At 41.2% G+C, this 22,094-nt stretch overlaps 9 protein-coding genes across 9 annotated transcripts in view; 6 read left to right on the forward strand and 3 right to left on the reverse strand.

Moving 5' to 3' along the window:
- The first annotated feature begins 2,641 nt into the window (after window positions 1-2,641).
- Window positions 2,642-4,747, forward strand: LOC128255365 (solute carrier family 2, facilitated glucose transporter member 1). Its single transcript, XM_052984918.1, has 6 exons — window positions 2,642-2,797; window positions 2,854-2,964; window positions 3,030-3,788; window positions 3,853-4,065; window positions 4,124-4,226; window positions 4,283-4,747. Exons 1-6 carry the CDS (start codon window positions 2,708-2,710, stop codon window positions 4,561-4,563), a joined length of 1,557 nt encoding a protein of 518 aa, XP_052840878.1. The 5' UTR covers window positions 2,642-2,707; the 3' UTR covers window positions 4,564-4,747.
- Window positions 4,748-5,300: 553 nt separating this feature from the next.
- LOC128255366 (tektin-B1) lies at window positions 5,301-7,197 on the forward strand. Its single transcript, XM_052984920.1, has 3 exons — window positions 5,301-5,662; window positions 5,947-6,378; window positions 6,443-7,197. Exons 1-3 carry the CDS (start codon window positions 5,451-5,453, stop codon window positions 7,095-7,097), a joined length of 1,299 nt encoding a protein of 432 aa, XP_052840880.1. The 5' UTR covers window positions 5,301-5,450; the 3' UTR covers window positions 7,098-7,197.
- LOC128255364 (protein arginine N-methyltransferase 7) lies at window positions 7,103-9,486 on the reverse strand. The gene is given in 4 exon segments (XM_052984917.1): window positions 7,103-7,457; window positions 7,516-7,667; window positions 7,722-9,206; window positions 9,208-9,486. Coding segments are annotated over 4 exon segments (2,118 nt in total). The 5' UTR covers window positions 9,433-9,486; the 3' UTR covers window positions 7,103-7,201.
- A 337-nt stretch (window positions 9,487-9,823) lies between these two features.
- On the reverse strand, window positions 9,824-10,286 carry LOC128255594 (uncharacterized). Its single transcript, XM_052985269.1, has one exon. The coding sequence runs from the start codon at window positions 10,284-10,286 to the stop codon at window positions 9,942-9,944; it is 345 nt and encodes a 114-aa protein (XP_052841229.1). The 3' UTR covers window positions 9,824-9,941.
- The window catches only part of LOC128255599 (uncharacterized), a 79,518-nt gene continuing 67,619 nt past the window's right edge, over window positions 10,196-22,094 (forward strand). The window contains 1 exon segment of the mRNA XM_052985275.1: window positions 10,196-10,305. The gene's annotated coding sequence lies outside the window, so the exon portion shown is untranslated.
- On the forward strand, window positions 12,716-13,856 carry LOC128255589 (putative gustatory receptor 59b). Its single transcript, XM_052985262.1, is given in 3 exon segments — window positions 12,716-13,204; window positions 13,206-13,619; window positions 13,682-13,856. Coding segments are annotated over 3 exon segments (1,062 nt in total). The 3' UTR covers window positions 13,841-13,856.
- LOC128255585 (putative gustatory receptor 59b) lies at window positions 14,287-15,747 on the forward strand. Its single transcript, XM_052985253.1, has 2 exons — window positions 14,287-15,522; window positions 15,581-15,747. Exons 1-2 carry the CDS (start codon window positions 14,539-14,541, stop codon window positions 15,734-15,736), a joined length of 1,140 nt encoding a protein of 379 aa, XP_052841213.1. The 5' UTR covers window positions 14,287-14,538; the 3' UTR covers window positions 15,737-15,747.
- On the reverse strand, window positions 18,787-19,295 carry LOC128255593 (neuropeptide-like protein 33). The gene has a single exon (XM_052985268.1). The coding sequence runs from the start codon at window positions 19,278-19,280 to the stop codon at window positions 18,864-18,866; it is 417 nt and encodes a 138-aa protein (XP_052841228.1). The 5' UTR covers window positions 19,281-19,295; the 3' UTR covers window positions 18,787-18,863.
- Window positions 20,562-21,272, forward strand: LOC128255592 (uncharacterized). Its single transcript, XM_052985267.1, has one exon. The coding sequence runs from the start codon at window positions 20,745-20,747 to the stop codon at window positions 21,270-21,272; it is 528 nt and encodes a 175-aa protein (XP_052841227.1). The 5' UTR covers window positions 20,562-20,744.

Genomic DNA, 22,094 nt, shown 5'->3' on the forward strand with positions numbered 1-22,094 from the left:
TGTTGTTCTGGTAAATAATTTAATTCATATTAAGGGTATTCGGGGAATCTCTTATTAATCACTTTGGCTTATTAGATCGGTTGGCTGACTAAAGTTAAACATGTGACCGTTTTCCAGTTTGAATTTCTCGTCATGCACATCATTTGTGGTCCATATCTATTTTTTTCTACATTCTGAGCATCGATTCTTTTCGATCTTTAAAAAAAAATTATTAAGTTACACAAAATATTTGAAATTTGTACAAAAAACATTTTTTTTAATGAATAATGACTATATTTATAACATTCTTAAACAGAATGTTTAGATCCGGGCTATACTCTTACTTAACACTTAAAAAATCAAAAAGTTCATTTTAATAGCCTGATTCCATTGGCAAATTAATAAGCATAAGTCTAATAGACCCACAGATCTTATGATTTTTGATGGATGGTTCCCACCATTTATCAAAAGTCACTGGTGCGTATGCAGAATTTTTTGAAGAGGGTCTTTAACTCTACCAAACTCTTTTAGAAATAGTTTTTCCTGCTTTTGTTTAATTTTAATACTTTGGGTTAGTGGTTAAATTAACTTTCAAATTAATAAGCATAAGTCTAATAGACCCACAGATCTTATACAAGCGAAACGGTTGTGATTTTTGATGGATGGTTCCCACCATTTATCAAAAGTCACTGGTGCGTATGCAGAATTTTTTGAAGAGGGTCTTTAACTCTATCAAACTCTTTTAGAAGTATTTTTGGGTAGTGGTTAAATGGTTATCTGAACTTTCAAATTGCTGCCTGGGGAAGAGGTAACCTCTCATCCTCTTCTCTTTCGACTATGTCTCTGGTTATTTTTATACCCTTGCAGAGAGTGTTATAATTTCAGTCAGAAGTATGCAACGCAGTGAAGGAGACATCTCCGACCCTAAAGTATATATATTCCTTGATCAGCATCACTAGGAGAGTCGATCTAGCCATGTCCGTCTGTCCGTCCATTTCTACGCAAACTAGTCTCTCAGTTTTAAAGCTATCTGCATGAAACTTTCCCAAAAGTTGTCATTCTATTGCAGGTAGTATATAAGTCGGATCGAGCCGGATCGGACGACTATAGCATATAGCTCCCATAGGAACAATCGGAAAAATAAATAAAAAAATGATAACTTTGCTGTTTTTTAATTTTTTGTTTAGTTCTTTGAGATATAGTAATGGTTAAATATTTCAGAATTAGGGTTTGAATTTCATCAAAATCGGACGACTATAGCATATAGCTCCCGTTGAAACAATCATAAAAAAAATATAAAAAAAATTATAACTTTGGTGTTTTTAATTTTTTTTTTTAGTTTTTCGAGATATAGAAATGGTTAAATATTTCAGAATTACGGTTTAAATTTCATAAAAATCGGACGACTATAGCATATAGCTCCCCTAGGAACAATCGTATAGCTGCCATAGGAACTATGGAATAATTAAGCTGCAAATCATCATAGCTTCAATGTTTTTCAACAAATTTTATTTATTAGATTCGTTGTTACGTCGACTATGTTATCCCGAAATTTATGCATCAATAAGTAAAAATTGAATATTAAAAAAAATCGAAAATCGTACTCGGCCTAACATAGCGGTTTGTTTTGTGAACAATTGCAAAAAAAATTATTAAAATCGGACTAGTTCTTCTACAAAAAGTCTTACTCGGCAGCTAAAAAAACATTACTTCTGGGAAAACGCGTTTATAGGTAAATTAATTGATTCATTTTTTTGATTATTTTTAAGAAAATCCGATTTTTTGAAACTGCGAGTGGGTTTCTAGAATTCTGGGGATGAGGATACGGATCTGGGATCGGGATACGGATTCAGAGATCAGAAAACAGATACGGATGTCAAAATCTCTATTCTGACCTTCGGTTCATACCGAAACCAGAAAGAAGTGGTTTTATCTACATATACAAAGTAAAAATACTGATCCTAAGATCAGGATACGGATCCTGATATCAGGATACGAAGCTTGAGATCAACAGCTGTCATAGGTGCTTATTGCTTAAAAGCAGTCATTACAAAATGTATCAATCGTATTTTTGCATGTGCTTGAGTCTTAAAACCTTACCAATAAACAATACCGCTTCTTTAATAACAATGTGTGAGGGCAAATTTAAATTACAACTGGAGCTTTCTTCTATCTGAATAACAATTATGCAGCTGCAAGATACGGATGAAGTTAAAAAATCATAGCTAATACCATTGACGTTCATACAGATTAAAGCAGAATGTCGGTCAGCCTGTCCATTACGGCTTTCCTTATTGTACTACTGCACGTGTATCGCACCTCTACTAATCCAAATTACGCATAAAATTAGAGATAAGTATTTACCGGCTTTATAGCGGCTTCTGTGATACGATGCTGGGGTGTGTTAAAAACCATGTATTACCGTCGTGACATTGATTAGATTATGCAAATAACGCTCCGTTTATTTCCATTTAGGAAACTTCGTGAAGATGATTGGACCAAATCGTCCTAACAGTCCACAAGCAAAACCATTTTTCATTATAGGCATGGTTTGCCATGACCTTAGCGCATTTAGATGACGGTTATCTTTACGTTTGAGAAACGTGATTCTTAATCTTTGTAGAAATAATGCTATATAAGAATGAAATACGATCCACGACGATCCGTTTCTCGGCAACGTTTCGTCAACAAAAGCTCCATAAGAATCGTTTCATCAAGCAGCTGCGCAATGGAAAAGCCAAAAGGGGACGTTTCGCTTCATGACCAATCATTGAGTCTTCAAAAGGCGCCACTAATGGTACACAGAAAGGAGCATCAGGTAAGGATACCGAAAGTTTATATTTTGAAAAATATATCAACAAGTAATGTTTCCAGGAGGAGCAGCCCCAGTGGACCTGGTCCCTCAAATGGGCGGCAATCGGATCCTCGCTCGGAGCGGCCGTTCCAGTGGGATACTGCACGGGTGTGATGAACAGTCCCGCTGAGGTGAGTACCCTCCGATTCCGCCAGCGGCACTTAAGTTCCTCAGGAAGCCCTAATCATACCCCCAGCTCATGCGCTCCTGGTGCAACGAAACGCTTATTGCCCGCTACGATCTGTACCTGAGCGAGTCAAGCCTAGAGCTCCTGTGGTCGGCCCTCGTTTCCATATTCCTAGTGGGAGGCGCCATTGGTTCTATGACGGGCGCCACTATGGCTAACCGTTTTGGACGTCGCGGCTGCTTCAACATCTGTGGTATCCTCCTGGCGTTGGGCGCCATTTCTTTTTACACCTGTCGACCCTTGGGTTCCGTGGAGCTCCTGCTGTTGGGTCGCTTGCTGGTTGGACTTGCGGGTGGTCTCCTCACGGCCTTCATGCCCATGTGGCACAGCGAGATATCGGCTCTCTCGCAACGCAGCACATTGGCACCACTCTGTCCGATTGGTCTGACCCTCGGAGTGGTTTTGGCGCAGGTTTTCAGTCTACGCTCGGTGCTCGGAGGTCCCGAGAGTTGGCACTTTGGACTAGCCTTGTACGGCCTCCTGGTGGTGGCGTGTTACGCCCCCTTCAGGTGGTATCCCGAGAGTCCCAAGTGGCTATACGTCGTCAAGGGGCGCAAAGAGGAGGCCCGTCGCCAGCTGCAGCTGCTGAGGGGCTACACGTCGGAGAGTTCCGCTCTGCAGGCAGAGATCGACGAAATGGAGATGGAGGCTGCTTCCAAGGTGGCGACCAGTGGATTGGTGGAGGTGCTGCGCGATCCTAAATTGCGCCTACCCCTGATCATCGTCTGTGCTTTTCTGGGTGGCCAGCAGCTATCGGGCATTAATGCAGTGCGTATTTGGTCACCCTCTTAACTTTCCAACTGGTCATTTCAAATCCCGTCTTTCCCTCCAGATCTTCTACTACTCGGTGTCCATCTTTCGCAAGGCGGGTCTGTCCGTCCAGGCGTCGGAGTGGGCCAATCTGGGTGCGGGTTCCCTCAATCTGGCCACCTCGATGTTGGGTCCCGTGTTGCTGGAACGAGTAAACCGGCGACCACTAATGCTTTTGTCCACCTTTTTCAGCGCGATCTTCCTGTTCTTGTTTGCCATGATGCTCTACTTTATTGTGAGTAGCAAAGGTGCAACTTATTCAAGAGGCCGAAAATTAACCTATTCCCTATTAGGAGAGCTTTAGCTGGTTTGCCATGGGTTGCATTGGCTGCATCTTCCTGTACATATTCTTCTTTCAGTTTGGCCTGGGACCCATACCCTTCTTCATCGGAGCAGGTGCGTTGATCTGTCTATTAATCGCGGTGCAATCGACCCTTTTTTTCACTTTACAGAGCTGTTTGAACTTGCTTCCCGTCCTGCCGCCATGTCACTGGGAAGCGTTGTATACTGGCTGTGCAACTTTGTCATTGGCATGACCTTCCCGACGTTTCAGAGTCTCTGGGGTGCCTTGGTCTTCCTGCCGTTTTCGGTCAACTGTCTACTGCTTTTTGTCCTCACAAAACGATACTTGCCAGAGACACGCGGTCGCGAGCCTTTCGAAGTGGCTCCACTTGTCGCCTCAGGCTTTAAATCAAACGTGTTGCTTAACAATCGAATGTCAAACCATTCGTAGACCGAGTTCAATAAACCACCAAACTACCATCTGGGTGGTAATGGTGCTAGTTTCCTAGCGGAGATTTAAGAAAAACTCCAGGTTAGGTGGACTGCACTGACACCTTAATGAGCAGAACAAACTAAGAAAAACGAGGGACTATTTCTTAAGTAATAAATATATAGTTTTTTTAATGTCTTATATCGACCTACCCTCCCACATTGCAAATAACTTTTTAAGATAAAATTAAATGTTAGTAAATTAAAATATTGTTATAATTTTATAAACGAGGTTTACTGGCAGAGATAACTCTAGAGTGTGGGATATAAAAAAGTGAACGAGAGAAGCAATCTGCACAAAGAGCTAATCCAGACAAGGTCTGTCCCCTTTAACTTGATTATAGTTTTTTAATAGTTTACCACGGTTTTTCTTGTGGTTTATTATATTCTTCTAGAGGGTATTATATTTGGATGTATAAATTAGATACATTTTTAATCAGCATTAAGAGGACCGTCGAAATCCGTCGGTCTGTTAATTTAAAAGCAAGGGACTAACGTCTCATTTTATGCACAGGCCTAAAAACCGATCTAATTTTAATTACATAGCTTTATACTATTTACTTGAAAAGAGATAAAATCTGAAAAATTCTCAGAATAATAATATTACTTATGTAACTATGTACAAATTTATATATCCCCCAACCTCAACAAACAAATTATGGTCCGTTGTCCTTGACAATGACCCAAACGCCTTGGAGATCTAGTGTTCGTTGACCAAACAACCATTAGAAATCGATGTCTCAGACAACTATTTCAGTCCACTTTGAGAGTTCTAGTTGAGAGCACACATTTTCTGAAATTGTTTAAGAACAAATCCTATTGTTTTTTGAAAACTTTAAAACAAAAACGATGGCCTTCCATTCGGTGGTAACGATGGAGAAGCCGCTTCAGCACATCTCGCTGACGGACTGGTACGCCCGGGTGAACCAGATGCGCAATGTGGCGGATGCCCGTAGATCAGACGCATTCGCCATCCGCCATTCATCCAGATCGCTGAGGAACGAGACAAGGATCGAAGGCAACTGGGCCAACTACGAAACTAATGAAGCTTTGACCGATCGGTAAGTCTATAATTGTTACAACACAATCATTTTGCTTAGTCAAGGTATTAAATAATACTAAATACTAGTGATATTTGTTAACGTTTCTGGCATTAATATGAATTTGGGTATAATTTTCGGGAAATCATTTTAAAACGATTCATTCAATCAAGTGTGATTTTAAGGTTATTTTTATTTATTAAAGCTTTTTTTAAACTATAAAAGTAAGACACATCATTGGGTTGCCCTAGGACTTGAAGGGTACTGAATAAATTTGAATAACTTTAATTTGTCCTTAATACCAGTATCTCAGAATTGAATCGCTGGAGGGATATAATCTCAAAGTCTTTCGAGAGGATTGAGCGCGAAATATTAATGCTGCAGGAGGAGAAGAACGCCACGGAACGGGAGCTGGAGGCACTGGCGGGTCCGATATCCGTTATAGCCGAGTGCCTCACCATGAGGGATGGTCGACTTGGTTCGGAGATCACCTACGACGAGGCCGATACGGAGATCAAGAACGAACTGGTTGTATTGGAGAACAACCAGAGGCTGCTGGCTGATCGCTGCCAGAAGGCCTGGGAGAAGCTGAATCGGCTGGAGGAGGTGCGCTTCAAGATCGGCCTGGAAATCGAATTTAAGGTGGAGGCGGTCCAGCTAGACAACTCCCAGTTGGCTCTCGATCGCAACTCGGCGAATATCTCCTACAAGCCGGATCCCACCAGGAATCCTAAGAAGTAAGTTATAAGTTACTTCGTTAAGGGCTTTTTAACTTTATTATAAAATGAATCACTCCTTTAGTTCATGCTCCTACGAGACTTGGCTGGAGAACGTGAAGAACATAAAGCTGCTGGCGGAGAATGAGCTTGCCGATACGTACGCCATCCGGGAGGCTTTGTTCGTGTGCCGCGAGAAGGCGCGCAATATGCTCCAATCGCAGCAGGAGCGGGCGGAGCACACCATTCGCAAGCGGATTTTCGAGACGCAGCGGGCCAGAAACGAAATGGAGTGGCAGCAGCTCAAGATGAAGGACGAAATGGAGAAGGCAATGTGCGAGATCCGCACCTCGGAGAATGCGTTACGCGACAAGACCGATGCCCTGAAACTGGCTGAAACGCGCCTGGAGAACCGGGCCCAGAGATCGGGAATGGAGCTGTGCATGGACCAGGCGCACGACATGCTCTGCCTGGAGGTCGAGAAACTGCGCGAGATCCGACGCCGACTGCAGGTTAAGATCGACGAGAGCAAGACCAACTTCAATCTGCTGGAGGAGCACGGCAAGCGGATCGACGTGGATCTGGAGAACAAGCAGCACTCGCTAATGACGGACATCAGGGCTCTGGATCTTCGTATGCGCCTCAGAGGAGGAGAGTTCGGCTCGAAAGTGACCAGCTCCTCCCAGACGGACAGAAACATCACGCTCACACGCATGGAGAACGAGATTCCCAAGGATTAGACAGCTTTTAAAAACATCAATCATTCAATGCATTTACCCTGACGTTGCTCGTTGAAGTTTTGTCCAAATTTTTGTGAATAAATGCTAAAATTCCAAACAGTTTTCTATAGCTTCTTCTGGCTAAAACTGAAATTCAGTTCACCCAGCAGTGGTTTGAAATCCGTGCTCCATTCGACATGGGTGACGGCTTCTTTGCTTTTCCTGGGAAAGTGCACCCCCTGTCGCACGAACATGTCCCACTTTACAAAGGCACCGGGAATGACGGGTTCACTGGGACCACTGCTCACATCGGATTTGGGACTGCTGTCATCTACCAATTGCCAGTCCACCCATAAAGCCACTCCATTGCAGGTTCCGGGACTGTGAAAACGACGCAGATTGTTATCGTATACAGAATTTGTTTATAGATTTTACTCACTGCTTCAGTTCTATGCATCCTTTCAGGCTATGCTCTTTACTAAAGTTGCTAAACTCCACATTGAGCACTTCCTGGGGCTCAGAAAGCGCGCGGCAGGGGTATTCCCATAGAGGCTGGGCCTCCACCAGGGACACTGCCTGCTCTGCAGACCTCTGTGATGGAAAACATTATTATTCGATTCGATAAAATCATAAATACTGACATACCTCAACCATTTGATCAAACAAACGCAGATCGAAACCCTCGCAGCTGCCAACGGGGGCTCGAATTTTGTGCAGGTCCAGAAACTCTACTGGGAGGGCATAAATCTTCGCCGAACATGGCGAGATCTGCACGCTCTCCGGCAGCCTGTCCTTGATTTTCATGAGCAAGGTCCCAAAGTAAAAGTTGTCCCACGGCAGGATCGCATTAAGGAAGTAGGGCTCCGCGAAGATGTGAGTAAGGACAGCCAGCTGGGAGTCTTCAAGTTCCTCCACTTTTTCAACAAACTGGACGTTCTTTAGCTTGTTGTGCTGTACAATCGACTCAAGCAATCTTCGAGAGAAGCGATGAGGTTCGTGGAGTTGCACAGAGGCAGCACCCAGAGCAGAACTCGCCAGACCCAGCAGACAGCCGTTTCCCAGGACCAATACATTTGATTTTCCCGCCTCAATGTTTTGCTCCAGGTACCGCAGGTAGCGTTTGTTTCGAGGGGCCTGGTTAATCTGGCCGATCCTGCTGCGCGAGTAGGTCATATGCAGGTCACAGGAGCAGGTATGGCGGCGCACACTTTTCGTAGGCGCCTCTTCTCGAGCATCGAACCAGAGGGAGTACTCGTCGTGATGGCAACTCAGGTGGAAGGGCTTACCTGCCTCGAGCAGTTGCAGGGGCTTAGGTATGTAGTAGATGGCCTGCATCCAATGATCCCGCCATGGCACCACATTGGGTAGCGGGTGATCCTTTCCCTTCTCGGCTGCCATCTCTTTGAGTTCGGGATGCGCCCAGTAAGGGGCACAGCTGAGCAGTATCTCGCCACCATAATCCAGCTGGATATCCCACCAGTAGAAGACCAGCTCAGCGGCTCCAGGTTGCTTAGACTGGAGTTTCAGCAGTTGCTGCCGCTGCTTCTCACGTTCCTGTTTGCGCTGAAAATCGAACTGGAAGATCTCCACGGGATCGGTCAGTGGACGAAAGGCGGAGCTTGGCAGCTGCGACAACTGGACGTCGTGCAGACCGGCCTCTCCATGGCAGCTTTTGAGCTGTTCTGGAGGCTGCAGCAGAGGTTCACCGTCCAAGTTGGCCAGGGTTTTCAGGCTGTTCCACTGCGCAGCTAGCGGGGATTGGGCCACCTGGGCGTAGCACCTGGCGCGAGCGGGAATGCAGAGAGCGTCCTCGGTGAGCAGCTCGGCATGGGCATGGTTATAGATTCCGATGGCGCCCTCTCCTATCAGTTCCGTGTCCAGCAGCTCGGCCACCAGTAGATTGGCCTTTTGCGGCATGTCACCGCCTACTTGGATGTCGGTGGACCGCTTTCGGATGAGTCGCACCTTGTCGCCGACTCCATTGGCGGCCAGGATCTTCTCCGCACAGTTGGCCATGGGCAGGAAGGCCTCGCAGGCGGTCACTGAATCCGCACCTGCCGCAAGGGCCATCATGGAGAGGATCCCTGTACCGGTGCCGATGTCCAGGACGTGCACCTCTCTGCCCGCCTGCACGCATTCCGCCGATGGTCTTTTTTAGAGCTGCGAAGTACTTCTGGTTGCGCTCCCAGTCGTGCAGCATGTCGCCAAACCCAGCGTTGGCCACCTCCAGGTGGTAATCGTAGTCATCTCCGCGCTCCTGCCAGGAGTTCTCGCCCGTTATCGGGTTTATCACTTGCGAAAAGCAGGACATTGTACGTGGGGCCAGCAAGCGTGACTTTAACCAATTCCTCAACATAAAAAAAAACCGGCAAAATAAATATCTCCCACAGTGATGTGAATTCGATGTCGAATAGAGATGCTAAATTGACCAAATCAGCTAGAAATTGCTAAAAGCTATAGCTAAAAAAAGCTAGGGTGTGCTTATTTGTAAATAAAACCAATTGAAAATAATACAAATATCTTTAAAAATACTTAAAATTCTTATAACGGCTAAATGAGTAAGAGAAAGGAATTTACTATAAATAGCGAATATCGACATTTTCAGTTTCCATCATTGATATAAATCTGGCGAGAAACAAGTTAGATTGACGGTATGGTTGCCACTCTTGCAGAAAACCTTGCCATCTGGCAGCTCTTTGCTTCCTTGGAAACATATCGAAAAGCCCACCATAAATCGATAATTTTTAGTTTAATGCGCCAAAAAAGCCACGTTTATTTTTGCTGCGTTTTTGTATAGTTTTATTAATACATTACATCTTAGTGCTAATTGCTTATGCGTATATGTTAAACATTATGTATTTTACATTAGAACTGCTGATCAAGCCGCCGTTTGACGCCAGACAACATTTTTGCACGATGACGCAGTTGCAGGTGTCTCAATCCACAATATCTGGCCAAAGGAGTCTCACTTTCGCACCTTATGCTTTTCCTGATGACAACAACCTTATAACTTCGAGGATTGCCTGCGAAATCTTGCTTAGGAACAGACGAATTGTTGAACATGTACTCCACCAGAGAGAGCCCCAGGACAATGAGGATCAGACAGGCGGGATCGACTTGGAGAAACAGAGACAGAGGACCTTCCATTTTGACGTGTGCTGACTTCTTGAACTGTCGGTTGCGAATGATTTGAAGGTCCCGTTTGCCCATCTATTTATATACAAGGCAGGTAAGATTAAAGCCCTAATTTAATGGAAGATCTTAGCAAGTACCTGAGATGGGGCCGAAAAGTCAAAAAGGGGTACCCGAGTAAACAAAGCCATAAATGTAATCCCTTTTGTTATTGTGGAGTTTTGATTTAACCGCCATTAAAGAGATTTTCAAGCTTTTGCAAACATGTCTTAGCGTGTGTTATTACACAGAAAAAGGTATATTTTAAGAGGTTAAGTCTACCGGCTGAGTTAACTGTGTAAGGTCGTGCCAGATATTTATTTAAAACAGCAAAAAAAAAATGATTATAAAAACTACACTATTGTTACTTGAGTTACAAACTGGTTTAAAAATAAAGCCTTAACTATAGTATAAGACTCTTCGGTATAAAAAAGAAATTTAAAAATATATGGGTTATGTTATTTAGTATTGAATTAATAATTTATTTTTTTATACATTTTTAAACTAAACTTTTAGTTTATTTTACCAATTGTTCAAAAATAATTTTTAATTAATTTAATAATTTCATGAATTATGTACATATTATAGGTATTGAAATTCTAAGAAAGATAAATAGTTTTAATGAGCAAACGTTCGTAATTGGCAAGTGCACATTTGATATTTGGCGATAGATTACACATTTCCCACACAACCTACAGAAGTGAAAACTGCAGCGGTTAGTTTAGGTTAGTCTCTCTTGGAATGCGGTTCCCTCAGAGGCAGGAAAATGGAGAAAGTGGTAGAGTTGTACCACGGATACGCTCTGCTTGTTGGCATGACGTCCTATCGAGTGGTTAATGGGCAGTTCCAGCAAACGAAACTAACCCAGGCGTATGCCCTAGCAATGAATATATTTATCATTGCCACCCTGCCACCAGTTCTTTGGGGCATAGCAAAGGGAATGATGTTGCAAACCTGGCTACCGGAAATTATGTTTATAACTCCATTTATACTTTATTCGGTAAACTATGCGGTTATAGTGTATATTCTATGCACGCGTTGCTATCGGGACAGTATGTTTCTGGATTTGCAAGTGTTAGCAAATCAATTAAACCAGAGAAATGAATCGAGCCGGAAAGAAAACAAACTTTAAGCTGAAAAGTCAGCTGTATATGAAATCATTTACACTCGCATATTTGTGCCTTGCCTCCGTGGGAACACTTTTCTTTATAAAATCGGGATATTTTGAATCGCTTTTAGTTAGCATTGGCTACAGCATCCTAAACGCCACAACATACTTTTACTTCACCTCATTCTGGCAAATCGTCAGAGGCTTTGATTTTGTTAATCAAGAAATAAAGGAGCTCATCACCATAAGAGCAGGAATTAATACACAAAAATACTCGGGGGATTTTCGTGGATTGTGGTCTCTTCATTCGACTCTTAACCGGATGGCTAACAGAATAAACAGGGTATATGGAGTCCAGATGCTGGCCTCACGCATCGATTATGTTATATTCAGCATCATCTATGCTTACGTAGGTATGATTTACCTGCATCAAGGAATGGATCTTTTTAAATGGCATGCGACTTTAATGTATCTGTTTCGAACTGGGGACTTCTTTCTCAATGATTTCATATGTGACTTAACCACGCGTCATCAGTGCCATCCGAAACACACAACTATCGAAGGAATCATGACCCAGGAGGTAGTTGAGTGCCTAGATACTATGAATTTGTCCTAAAGTATTGGTTATAATTACAGCTAAGTGCGTATTTGATCTATGAGAGCAGCACCAGGCTCGATTTAAAGGTATTTGGACTCTATCCGGCCAACAAAAATCAATGGCTTGGAATGATGGGATTTATAATTTGCCACTCCATATTAATGCTTCAGTTTTTGTTGATGTTGAGCGTTTGATGATATAACTTAATAAACTTCAAACAAATATTTTTAATACCTCAGTGTATATTTAATTTATAAATGTTTACTGTCGATTGAATCTTTGCATGATTTATGAGACAGTGTTTCAGGATAAATTCTCAACGATTTTAAATCTGAATTGACATCGAGATATCAGTGCTTCGAAAAACCTAGTTAGATAAGGACATTATCCAACCAACAAAATTGATTTTATATTGATTGGTTTAGCATAACACAGTTTTTATTAAATATACAAATTTTATTTAACTATCTATGCGCTAAATAAAAAAGATTTAACAATTTTGTGCTCCTACGTAATGTGTAAGAATTGATCTAAAAAGGGTTACAGATATTTTCAACTAATTAAATGATATGGAGACGCCACTGCTATTGCAATTAAAGCTGATTTCGATCGGCCAGCGCAACAACGCTTTCCCTAATTGACATATGACGCAAAAGAAGGCCTTTTGGTCTTAGTTCCTGCTCGAATCTCTTAGACGGCAGTTCATTCGGGAAAACAACAATGAGGTTGATAGTTCAGATTTTAAACACATATGGCTTTATCATGGGCATGACCTCATACCTTACGATTGGAGGAGGATTCAGGCAAACAAGGATTACGCAGACATACGCAGTGGTTGTCAATGCCGTCACCCTGACTTTGCTCCCAATCGGATTTTTGAAATCGGCCCAGATAATGACAATGGCCCAATGGCTGCCGTCCTACATGTGGATAACTCCCTACGTCCTGTTCTCAATCAACTACGCTGTAATTGCGTACACCCTGATATCGAGATGCTTTAGGGACGCCATGCTGGTGGACCTACAGTTCGTAATAATACAATTAAATCGGGAGATGACGCGTACGGGAAAGCGTTTGAACTCGAAGCTGCGTCAATTGTTTCTCGTGAAAACCTTTACATTGAGTTACTTGTGTTTGTCGTATTTCCTGGGAATTTTCCTTTACCAATCCCTATTTAAATTGCCCTGGTCGCTGGCTTGGAATGGATTTCTAGTTAACCTTTTCTTAAGCATCCTGATTCTCGTCACTTACATTCTATTTTATTTCGTTTTGGCAAATTGCCAGAGGCTTTGATTTTGTTAACGAGCGTTTGGAAGAGGTGATCTCAGACCAGTCCATGGGTTCGAAATCACAAGCCGAAGAAATCCGCAGCCTTTGGGCTCTGCATGCAACCTTAAGTCGGACAGCCCTAGGGATAAATAGGCACTATGGTCCGCAGATGCTTGCCTCCCGTTTCGATTATTTTATTTTCTCCATTATCTACGGATATATCGGTACGGTCTCCATGAATTATGATCAAACCACTTCCATGGAAAAGTTTTACGGAGCTCTTGTTTATTGGATTCGAAGCGTAGACTTTTTTATGAACGACTATATATGCGAATTGGTTACTCAATATCAAAGCCAACCGAAGTACTTTGCCACCAAAGGCTCTATGTCTAACGAGGTAAATAATTACATAGTGTTCAGTTTAAAACTCCATTCCTAAAGTCTGCTTAAACATTTTAGCTGAGTTCTTTCTTGATCTATGACAGCAGCACCAGACTGGAATTGATGGTTTGTGGACTCTATCCGGCCAATAGAAACAAATGGCTGCAAATGGTGGCGTCCATTGTAGTTTATTCCATAACGCTGTTTCAGTTTCATCTGGTTATGCGCAACAAATAAATGGCTCAAAGGTCAATTTGATTTATAATTTATAAATAACATGGAAGCGGAAAGTAAATACAACTTGTAGTTCAGAGTTGGTAAAAGCCCTTATATTATTATCAAATAAAAGTCACATTAAATCAATATTGTAATACACTTTAATGTTGGCTCGAGATGTCGTGGTAAAAGATGTGGGTGAATTTTCAGCGCCTAAAACGAGCTCATAGCTTGGTAGTAATTTATGTTTTAAGACGTTTTCAATGGCCTTTTATACTCGGGTCTTCACTGCGCTAAAATTGCCCTCAGCATTAAAGAAAGTGGAAATGGTATAGTTTCCGTTTTGTTAAGAGATGAGTTAATTTCTCCATATGCTAAATATTATATGGGCTTAAAAAATGGATTCGACAGCTTCGTTACTAACAACTTATCTACGAGATTGAAACTGAATTGGAAGTTGTGTGGACTCTAAATGGAAAATCGATCCACCTTCATTCTTATTACAAATGGCTTTCTATATGACCCCACAGTTACAGTTTTATCTGGATTTTAATAATTAACTAGCTCTTCAGAAAGTATTTGAATAGAATCCATCTTCATTTGAATAGAATGCTTGTTTAATTTAGTTAATGCTAACTTTGTGGCCCGTAACACTATCTTTTTTGCATCTATAGTTTATATTCTATCGATATGAGCACTTTACTTTATTGGGAAAGTAAATGACTTCAGTTGAGCCTTCAAACTGTTTGACAATAGACGTGGTCATGGTTTTTCCGTTGGTGAAGATATTTTTCGGCTATTCACTGGCAATTGGAATTACTTCCCAACGACTGCTCAATCAAAGGTTCCGGAGTTCTCCATTTTCCCGGGCTTATGCATTGGTTGTCAATATCGTTACGGTTACCCTGCTGCCCATAGTTATGTGGAGACTTCGTTTGGTTTTTCAATCGAAAAAGAACTTTCCACATCTCATTTTGATTACCTATAACGTTAGGTATGTGGTGTCCTATTTGGTCATACTGTATACGGTTCTATCGCGAGGATTTCGTGATACAGCGTTTAAGGAAATGCAACCATTGTTGCTTAAATTACGTCAGAAGGAGGAGCAATGTGGAAAAGTACGAGCAACACGGCAATCGTTAATGGTTTTAATTTATGTAAAGTTCTTCACCCTGTTCTGGATGTGCTTCACCGAAACAGCTTACCTTTTTCATTCGAACGACACTATTAACTGGACCAACGTAGCCACATTTATATTCTTGACAAATGCTGTAAATATTCTGGAAATGGTGCCAATGAGTTATTTTCTAGCTATGTGGCACATTGCGCGAGGCTTTGATTATGTCAATCAACGCTTGGATGAAATAGTAAAATCAACATCTTCGACAGAATTGAAGGAGCTGCAAGATCTCTGGTTACTTCATGCATGTCTAACAAAAACAACGCTTAATATAAATAAGATCTTTGGTCCTCAGATGTTAGCCTCCCGATTCAATTACTTTATAATTGGTGTAATCCAAGGTTATTGGGGAGCGTTCTTCGCCTTTGACGAGTCTACACCCGTGTATTGGATAATATACGGTTCTGTTGGGTATCAAATTCGTACACTGGACAATTATCTCATCGACCACATGGTCGATTTGGTGTTGGAGTATCAGAACTCGGCTAAGCACGCTTGGAGTGAAAGGCGCTGGACGAAAGAGGTATTAGAACTAAAATGGTTTTCTTATAAATATGCTAATTAAATTACCTACTATGTAGATAAGTGGATATGTGACTTACGCCAACAGTTCGAAGCTACATCTGTGGACTTGTGGACTTTTTCAACCAAATCGAAGTCTTTGGTTTGACATGATTAGCAGTGTATTTTATTATATGTTAATGCTGTTGCAGTTTCATCTAGTTATGGGGAAGTGATTTTATAAATTTGTTGTATAACTGCCTTTTTTAAATGTTTTTGTATAAAAGTTTACTTTATTGTTTGTAAACCGAAATTTGAAACTGTTCTATTTGCTGTTAAAATGCTTTTATAATACATTTTCTTTTTTTGTATTGTAAAGCGTGATTGATTTGCAATAATCTGACAATCATATGTCCCCAAACTATTGTGATTCCGCAATCATTTTATGCCAAGAAATAATTTAGGGATTTTGAATGCCCACGTTTGAACCGCTTACGGGCAACAATGTGAGCAATATAGCAATATAGCAACAAAAGCGTTCTGTTCTGCAGGAGCCAATAATTTCCTATTCGATAATTTCCAAATGAATGCGTTCAGCAAATAAATTCAGCTTTGACAGCACTCGCAGTTGAAATTTAAAACGAAATCACGTTTTGCTGTTGCATACTTTTTGGCGTATGCACATCTGCTCTACGTAGTACGTGATGAAAGTTGTGTCATAAACACACACACACTCTTTCACACACTTTTGCACTGGCACAACTTAGTCGGGAAAAACTGGGAATGGCAGCAGGTGAAATGGGCGAAAGTCGAGAGTTTAGGGAGGCATAAATAAAATGAAATAAAATAAATCAAAGCATAATTTTCGCAATAAATTCGTTTCTACCCAGCGCTGGATGCAAATCTAATTCCTTTTGCCAGGCAAAACGTGTATCAAAGTTTTGCACTATTCTATTTGCGGTTTCTGGAATTTATGGCCTGCTTCTTTTTCAATCGGATTAAAAGCAAATCCTATTTTGATTATACCAATTCAAATCAAACTTTTAAATGACCAGTTTAGTTTGCATTATTAAAACCCTTTTTTTGTATTTTTATTCATAAAGTGCTGGATCTTTTTGTTATAGGGTTATTTCAATGCGATTAGTTTAAAACAATATTTAATGGTGTATCAAAGCTATAATAAATACATTTTTTAGAATATATTTAGAAAAGAAAGTGTGTCTTAAGTGTGTGTGTCCCATAAGTTTCATCTTTTATATTAAACTGGAATGACGGTGTTTAATAATTTACTACTCTAAAATGAGATGATTTCTGGCGGCAATCGGTTCTGTTAATATATATTAACATCATTTGAATTCGCATCGAGGCACGTCAACACAATTATGTTGGATAACAAGAGCCAAGATTTATTATCCTCGGATCGAGAAGCAAACATATATGAGCACGTAACGGATGCGACGGCTGTACGCCCATTGCCGTTGGGTAGATGGGCGTGCCCGTCGCTTGGCAATTGTCAAAATCGTCGCCATAACTCACGTGTTGCCAGCAACAGAAACAAATGCATGTGGATCGGGGGGAATTTACGCAGGAGCAGAAGGAACAGCGGCACCGGGCATCGACAATTTGAATTGAAGCTGATTTGCTCAAAATGCAAATTACGCAATGATTTACATTCCGATTGACATATTTTAGACGAACAGTTTGCACTTTACCCCTTCCCGAAAACCTTGGATCCGCCCTATCCGTGTTGCTGAAAAGAATCCTTGATTTGGTATTTCCATCGCTTCGTCAGACCATTGTAAATTGGCTGGGATTAGACAGTTGTTTGATTTTGGACGAAAAATCATTTCAATCGCTTATAAGACTTCAAATAAAACATATTTTTTATTACGCTGAAGAGGATTTTGGAAGCAGACAAAAATATTAAAGACTTGATATATAATTTTAAAACATTTTCATATCAGCGTTTTCTTCAAACAATTTAAATAATGCATAAAGGAAGAACAAATCTTTTAGTGTGAGAAAATAAAGCAGTGATGTGCATTTAGAAAAACTTGTGTAGTTCCCCAAAATATGTCCGTTTATGTATTATACAGAATATTGAATGAGGAAACCCACAATATTATCATAGATAGTGCAATAAAAATCGTATTTATCTGAACCATCCAACCATGTCATTACTCACAGAACTGACGGACACATATCCTGGTCAGGTCTGCTGGTCATCATTACTCTGGCTTTACCCGGAGCACCGTTTTCTCCTTTTGGCCGCAGCAACGGTCATCATAAAATTGCTGAGAGGACATAAACGCGTTATTATATTATGCCTTTGAATGCCCATGACTTGCAGGGCTTCGTTGAATAGAGGCCATGGAGGATGCAGGATGCACGGGGCATTGTGCAGTGGCAACACGACACAGAGGACATACACGACACACAGGACACTCAGGACACAGAGGACACAATGGATGAACATCAATGCCAGAGCCGCGACATTGAATGGCCAGTGGCAGGAGCAAAAGCTGGAGAAAGACCAACCTCGCGTCCATCAACGCAACTTTGAGTCAACGTCAACAGGCAAAGAAGCTATTCAGCTTAACTTGCATTCCCTGGCCTTTTCCTTTCTGTGTTGCCTTTCTGCCGCAGGACATAAATTTTAAAAATAACAATATGGGAAAATGTCCTCCAGATGTGTGCTGTGTGCGACCAAAAGTCAGAGCTGAGCTGAGCTGAGGAGCCCGGCTAAAGACTGCTCAAGATGCCAGGCAAAAGTTTTTAATGATGCCGCAAAGTCGTTGAACCAAGTTCGATGCACATTCAGTGGATTTGACCTGGCTTTGGCATCCTTGGAGGCGAGGAGCAGAGCTTCTGCATTGATTTACTTGGCAGTCGGGCCAATGAAAGCCACAGCTGTGGCGAATCGAAAATTTTTGCCCAAGTGAAAGTTATTTTTGGGCTGCAAAGTTTTTGCCCCCTCTCCCGAAAATGTTTGAATTTTCGTTGCACCAGTAAAATGTCATGCACACTTTGACCTCTCTGAAGAGAATTTCAGTAAATATTAAAAAACAATATTTAATAAGAGGCTTGTGCGCATAAAATATTGATGGTTTCTTTTTTCAGCCTTCAAAAAGCGTAACAAAAGGAATTGTCTTCTTTTAAATAAAACATTTAAGCATACGATAAGCTGTTTCAAACTATGAGTCTCAAATAAATCTTCGAGTTTGAGTATCAACGTAAGAGTTCACACCAACACTAGTCACAAATGCCATAAATACAAAATCACAACTTTTGGAGTCACAAGAATATTGAATTTGGTTTATTAAACTTAAATACTTAAAGGAATACATATGTTTCTACAGGGCTTTATCCGTAATAGTTGCCGCCGAAACCGCCGGCAGAGGCCGAGGAGGATGCCGAGGCACTGGCGCCGCCGAATCCGCGGTTGTAGCCGCCTCCGAAGCCGGGATATCCGCCTCCGTATCCTCCGGGATAACCGCCGTAGCCGCCATAGCCGCCATATCCGCCAGGATAATAGCCACCGAATCCACCGTATCCAAACTGGGGAGCGGGCACAGCCTCCATGGCACTGAGGAGTGCGAAAATCACAACGACGAACACGACGGCAGCTCGCATCTTGGTTGGTTTGTTTACTTTAGATCTTTCCGTTTGAGACTGTAGATCGATTTCGATTCGGCGGCCTATTATATAAGTAGATACGCTTGGTTCAACAACCTGCTCGTCTGGTTCTGGAGGCGTCACCTGTTGGCGCGCCAGTTCCATTCTCTCCAATTATCGATCCCATCGAAAATGACACAATTTGCAGAGCGAGAAGCGGGGGAAACCGCATCAAAAACAAAATATTGACAACCATACCCTCGGGATACCAGTTTTGAGTTTGGGGTTAACCTTTACGTAAAACTTTACGCGTTTATTGTGGGATTTTGGGAATCACTCGGGACGAGCTCTGCCGCTCGCACATTAGCATAAAATAAAATGCAAACAAAAATTTGTATAATAATAGGTATGAAATTTCGCCGGACTTTGTTTTTCGGCTATCACATTCGCTTAGTCACACACACTTTGTATATCATTTAATATACATTATGCTAATTAAGACTGTCATTAATGGGTTTTCTATTCGATTTGCTGGTTTCGGCTATTGACATAAATATCGCGATAAAAAATTGTTTTCACCTTATTTTTATTGTTTATTTTATTTGTAATTTGTATTATGTTGGCCTAAGGGCGTATTTGAATGAGAACCTTGCTATTTGCAGTTGTATGCCATTTCATACCCTATAAAGTATAAATCAGCAACATTGTACGTGTTATTATAGCCAAGTCTTTCTGTAATTCTGCCCTACCGTTTTGAACCAAACTATTCTGTCAGTTTGAACTTTAAAATAGACTGTTTTCTATACCATTAGGTACATAAGTTGGGATCGGACGTCTATATTATATAAAACAACAAAAATGATATACAAATTTTAATTGAATAATAAATGCAAACTTCAGAAATGACTTCCTTTATTCAATTTCAAACAGAATATATATTTTTTTAAATGGGATGGCTGAAACATATCTCTTTTAGAAATTTTCGAAAATTAAAAGAAAACTGGACATTACCTTTTTGATTTTCAATACATACAAATGTGATTGAAAATGCGATTTTAAGATTTTAAAACTTTATTAGGGGACATTCTCATACAAATGCTATATTTAATGGAAAATCGAAATAACTTCATTATTTCAAAACATACGTATAAAAAACGATGCATGGATGTTATTTTTTGTTATAACTTTGGGGGCATATAAACTTTGGCTTGATTTAATTTTTTTTTGTTCCTACTTCAAAACTGACTTTCGTCGGCACTTTAAAATCGAATTAAATAAATAAATTGCAATTGAAATAACTTATTTTTTTAGTAGTTGTTAAACATGTGGTTCATTGTTGTTCATTGCTATTTTTGATATTTTTATAATAGACCTGGCTATGTCAATAACCTGACCTTGGTTGGAAATAAAAGTTTGTCATAAAATTTTGTAAACACATGATTGTTTCGACTTCTAATTCCATCTGGACTTCAATCCGGTTCTGAAGATCAATTCAAGCTCGTCTTCTGTGATTCTTGCTAGCAGGTCACATTGCTGTGAATCACAAACTCATAAATTAGACTAAAACAAGACAGCATAAACAAGACTGAAAAGTTGTTCAAAATTTCTGTTGCAAACGCGCCGCGAGAAATGCCAGGTAGCAATGAGTTTCAAAAGCTTTGTAAGTCGATGTTCACAGATTCCATGACACTCGTCTGCTCGGCCACAGTACCGAAAACCCTGAGCCAGAAGTATTACAATCGGCTGATAAAGGCCGAGGATCCCTACACAATCTACCAGTTGAAGAGTCAAAACAGCAGTTATCTGCTAGTATTTCGTTTCCTGGAAATGATCGGTTGCCATACCATCCAGCTGAACGATCTGCACACCGTCAATTGCCAAAATGCTTGGAACGAAACGAAGACTTTGTATTTCGGCTTTAGCCACCGCATGTGCTACAACTATCCGATGAATCTGACGACGGAACTTAGGGAACACTGTGGCGCCAAGGGCTATGAAGAGGACGATCAGTCGGGTTACTATTACACCAATCAGGACCTGAACGCAGATATTAGCCTTCAAGCAAATGCCGGTCGTTTGCTGGCATCCCCAATGCTTGTACTTTGGCTCATAGCAACACTCTTAGTGGTCGCCATTCTGAGATGGAAGGCAGGCTGATTGTAAGGATGGTTGGTTGTAGCTGCTCAGTCATTCGAGAGTTTCGAGTCACACAAGTTCTTTCCCTTTCGAAAATTATAAATCTAACATGAGGAACCAGTTTTCTTCGATCTCTGCTCACTGCAAACGAATAACCGAAGTCTCGTGGACCTTGACCTGTGCCGGCGAATATCCCAGCGATGTGATAATCCGTTTTGGTGGCCATCTTTCGTTGCCTGGTGATCCTACGCCGTTTTCAGGCCGAGTGAAGATGATTCCAGGGATCTAATGGTCATAACTGGCAGCGAGGAAGTAAAATCCTGCATATCGCTAAAGGTGATTGGCATGAACGAATTTGAGTGCCTGGGAGCCAACAATTTGTCGAGCATTGCTTATACGAATCCCAGTTATTTGGTCTGCTTGGACTACTTCTTGCGCATGGCCCGTGAGCTGGAGATGGAATGCAAACCCATAGACGTGGATGAGAATGCCTTTACGGTCCTGTATTTCGCAAACGTCGAAACCCGTTTGCAAATGATAAAAACAGCAATCGACGAAGCTATCACAAACGGTTCCAGTATGATTATACTAATCCTTTCGGCAGTTTTGGCGATATTTTCTCGCTCTACGGTGGACCTTAGTCATATTTGAACATCTCTGTAATTGGTCAGATCGTTCTGACAGACTTCACATGTGCTGTAAAATCTCACTGTTTCGAAATTGATTCAAACTATTTCCTGGCAGGTCTTTGAAGTGTTCAGAGATTTAAAAATAATTTCGTATAAATTTTCATATAAGGATTTGTTTTTAAATCGCTGGAACAAATTTAGTGACAGCCCAAAA

Source organism: Drosophila gunungcola (assembly GCF_025200985.1).
Source record: "Drosophila gunungcola strain Sukarami chromosome 2R unlocalized genomic scaffold, Dgunungcola_SK_2 000011F, whole genome shotgun sequence".
In the NCBI taxonomy this organism is placed as follows: Eukaryota; Metazoa; Arthropoda; class Insecta; order Diptera; family Drosophilidae; genus Drosophila; species Drosophila gunungcola.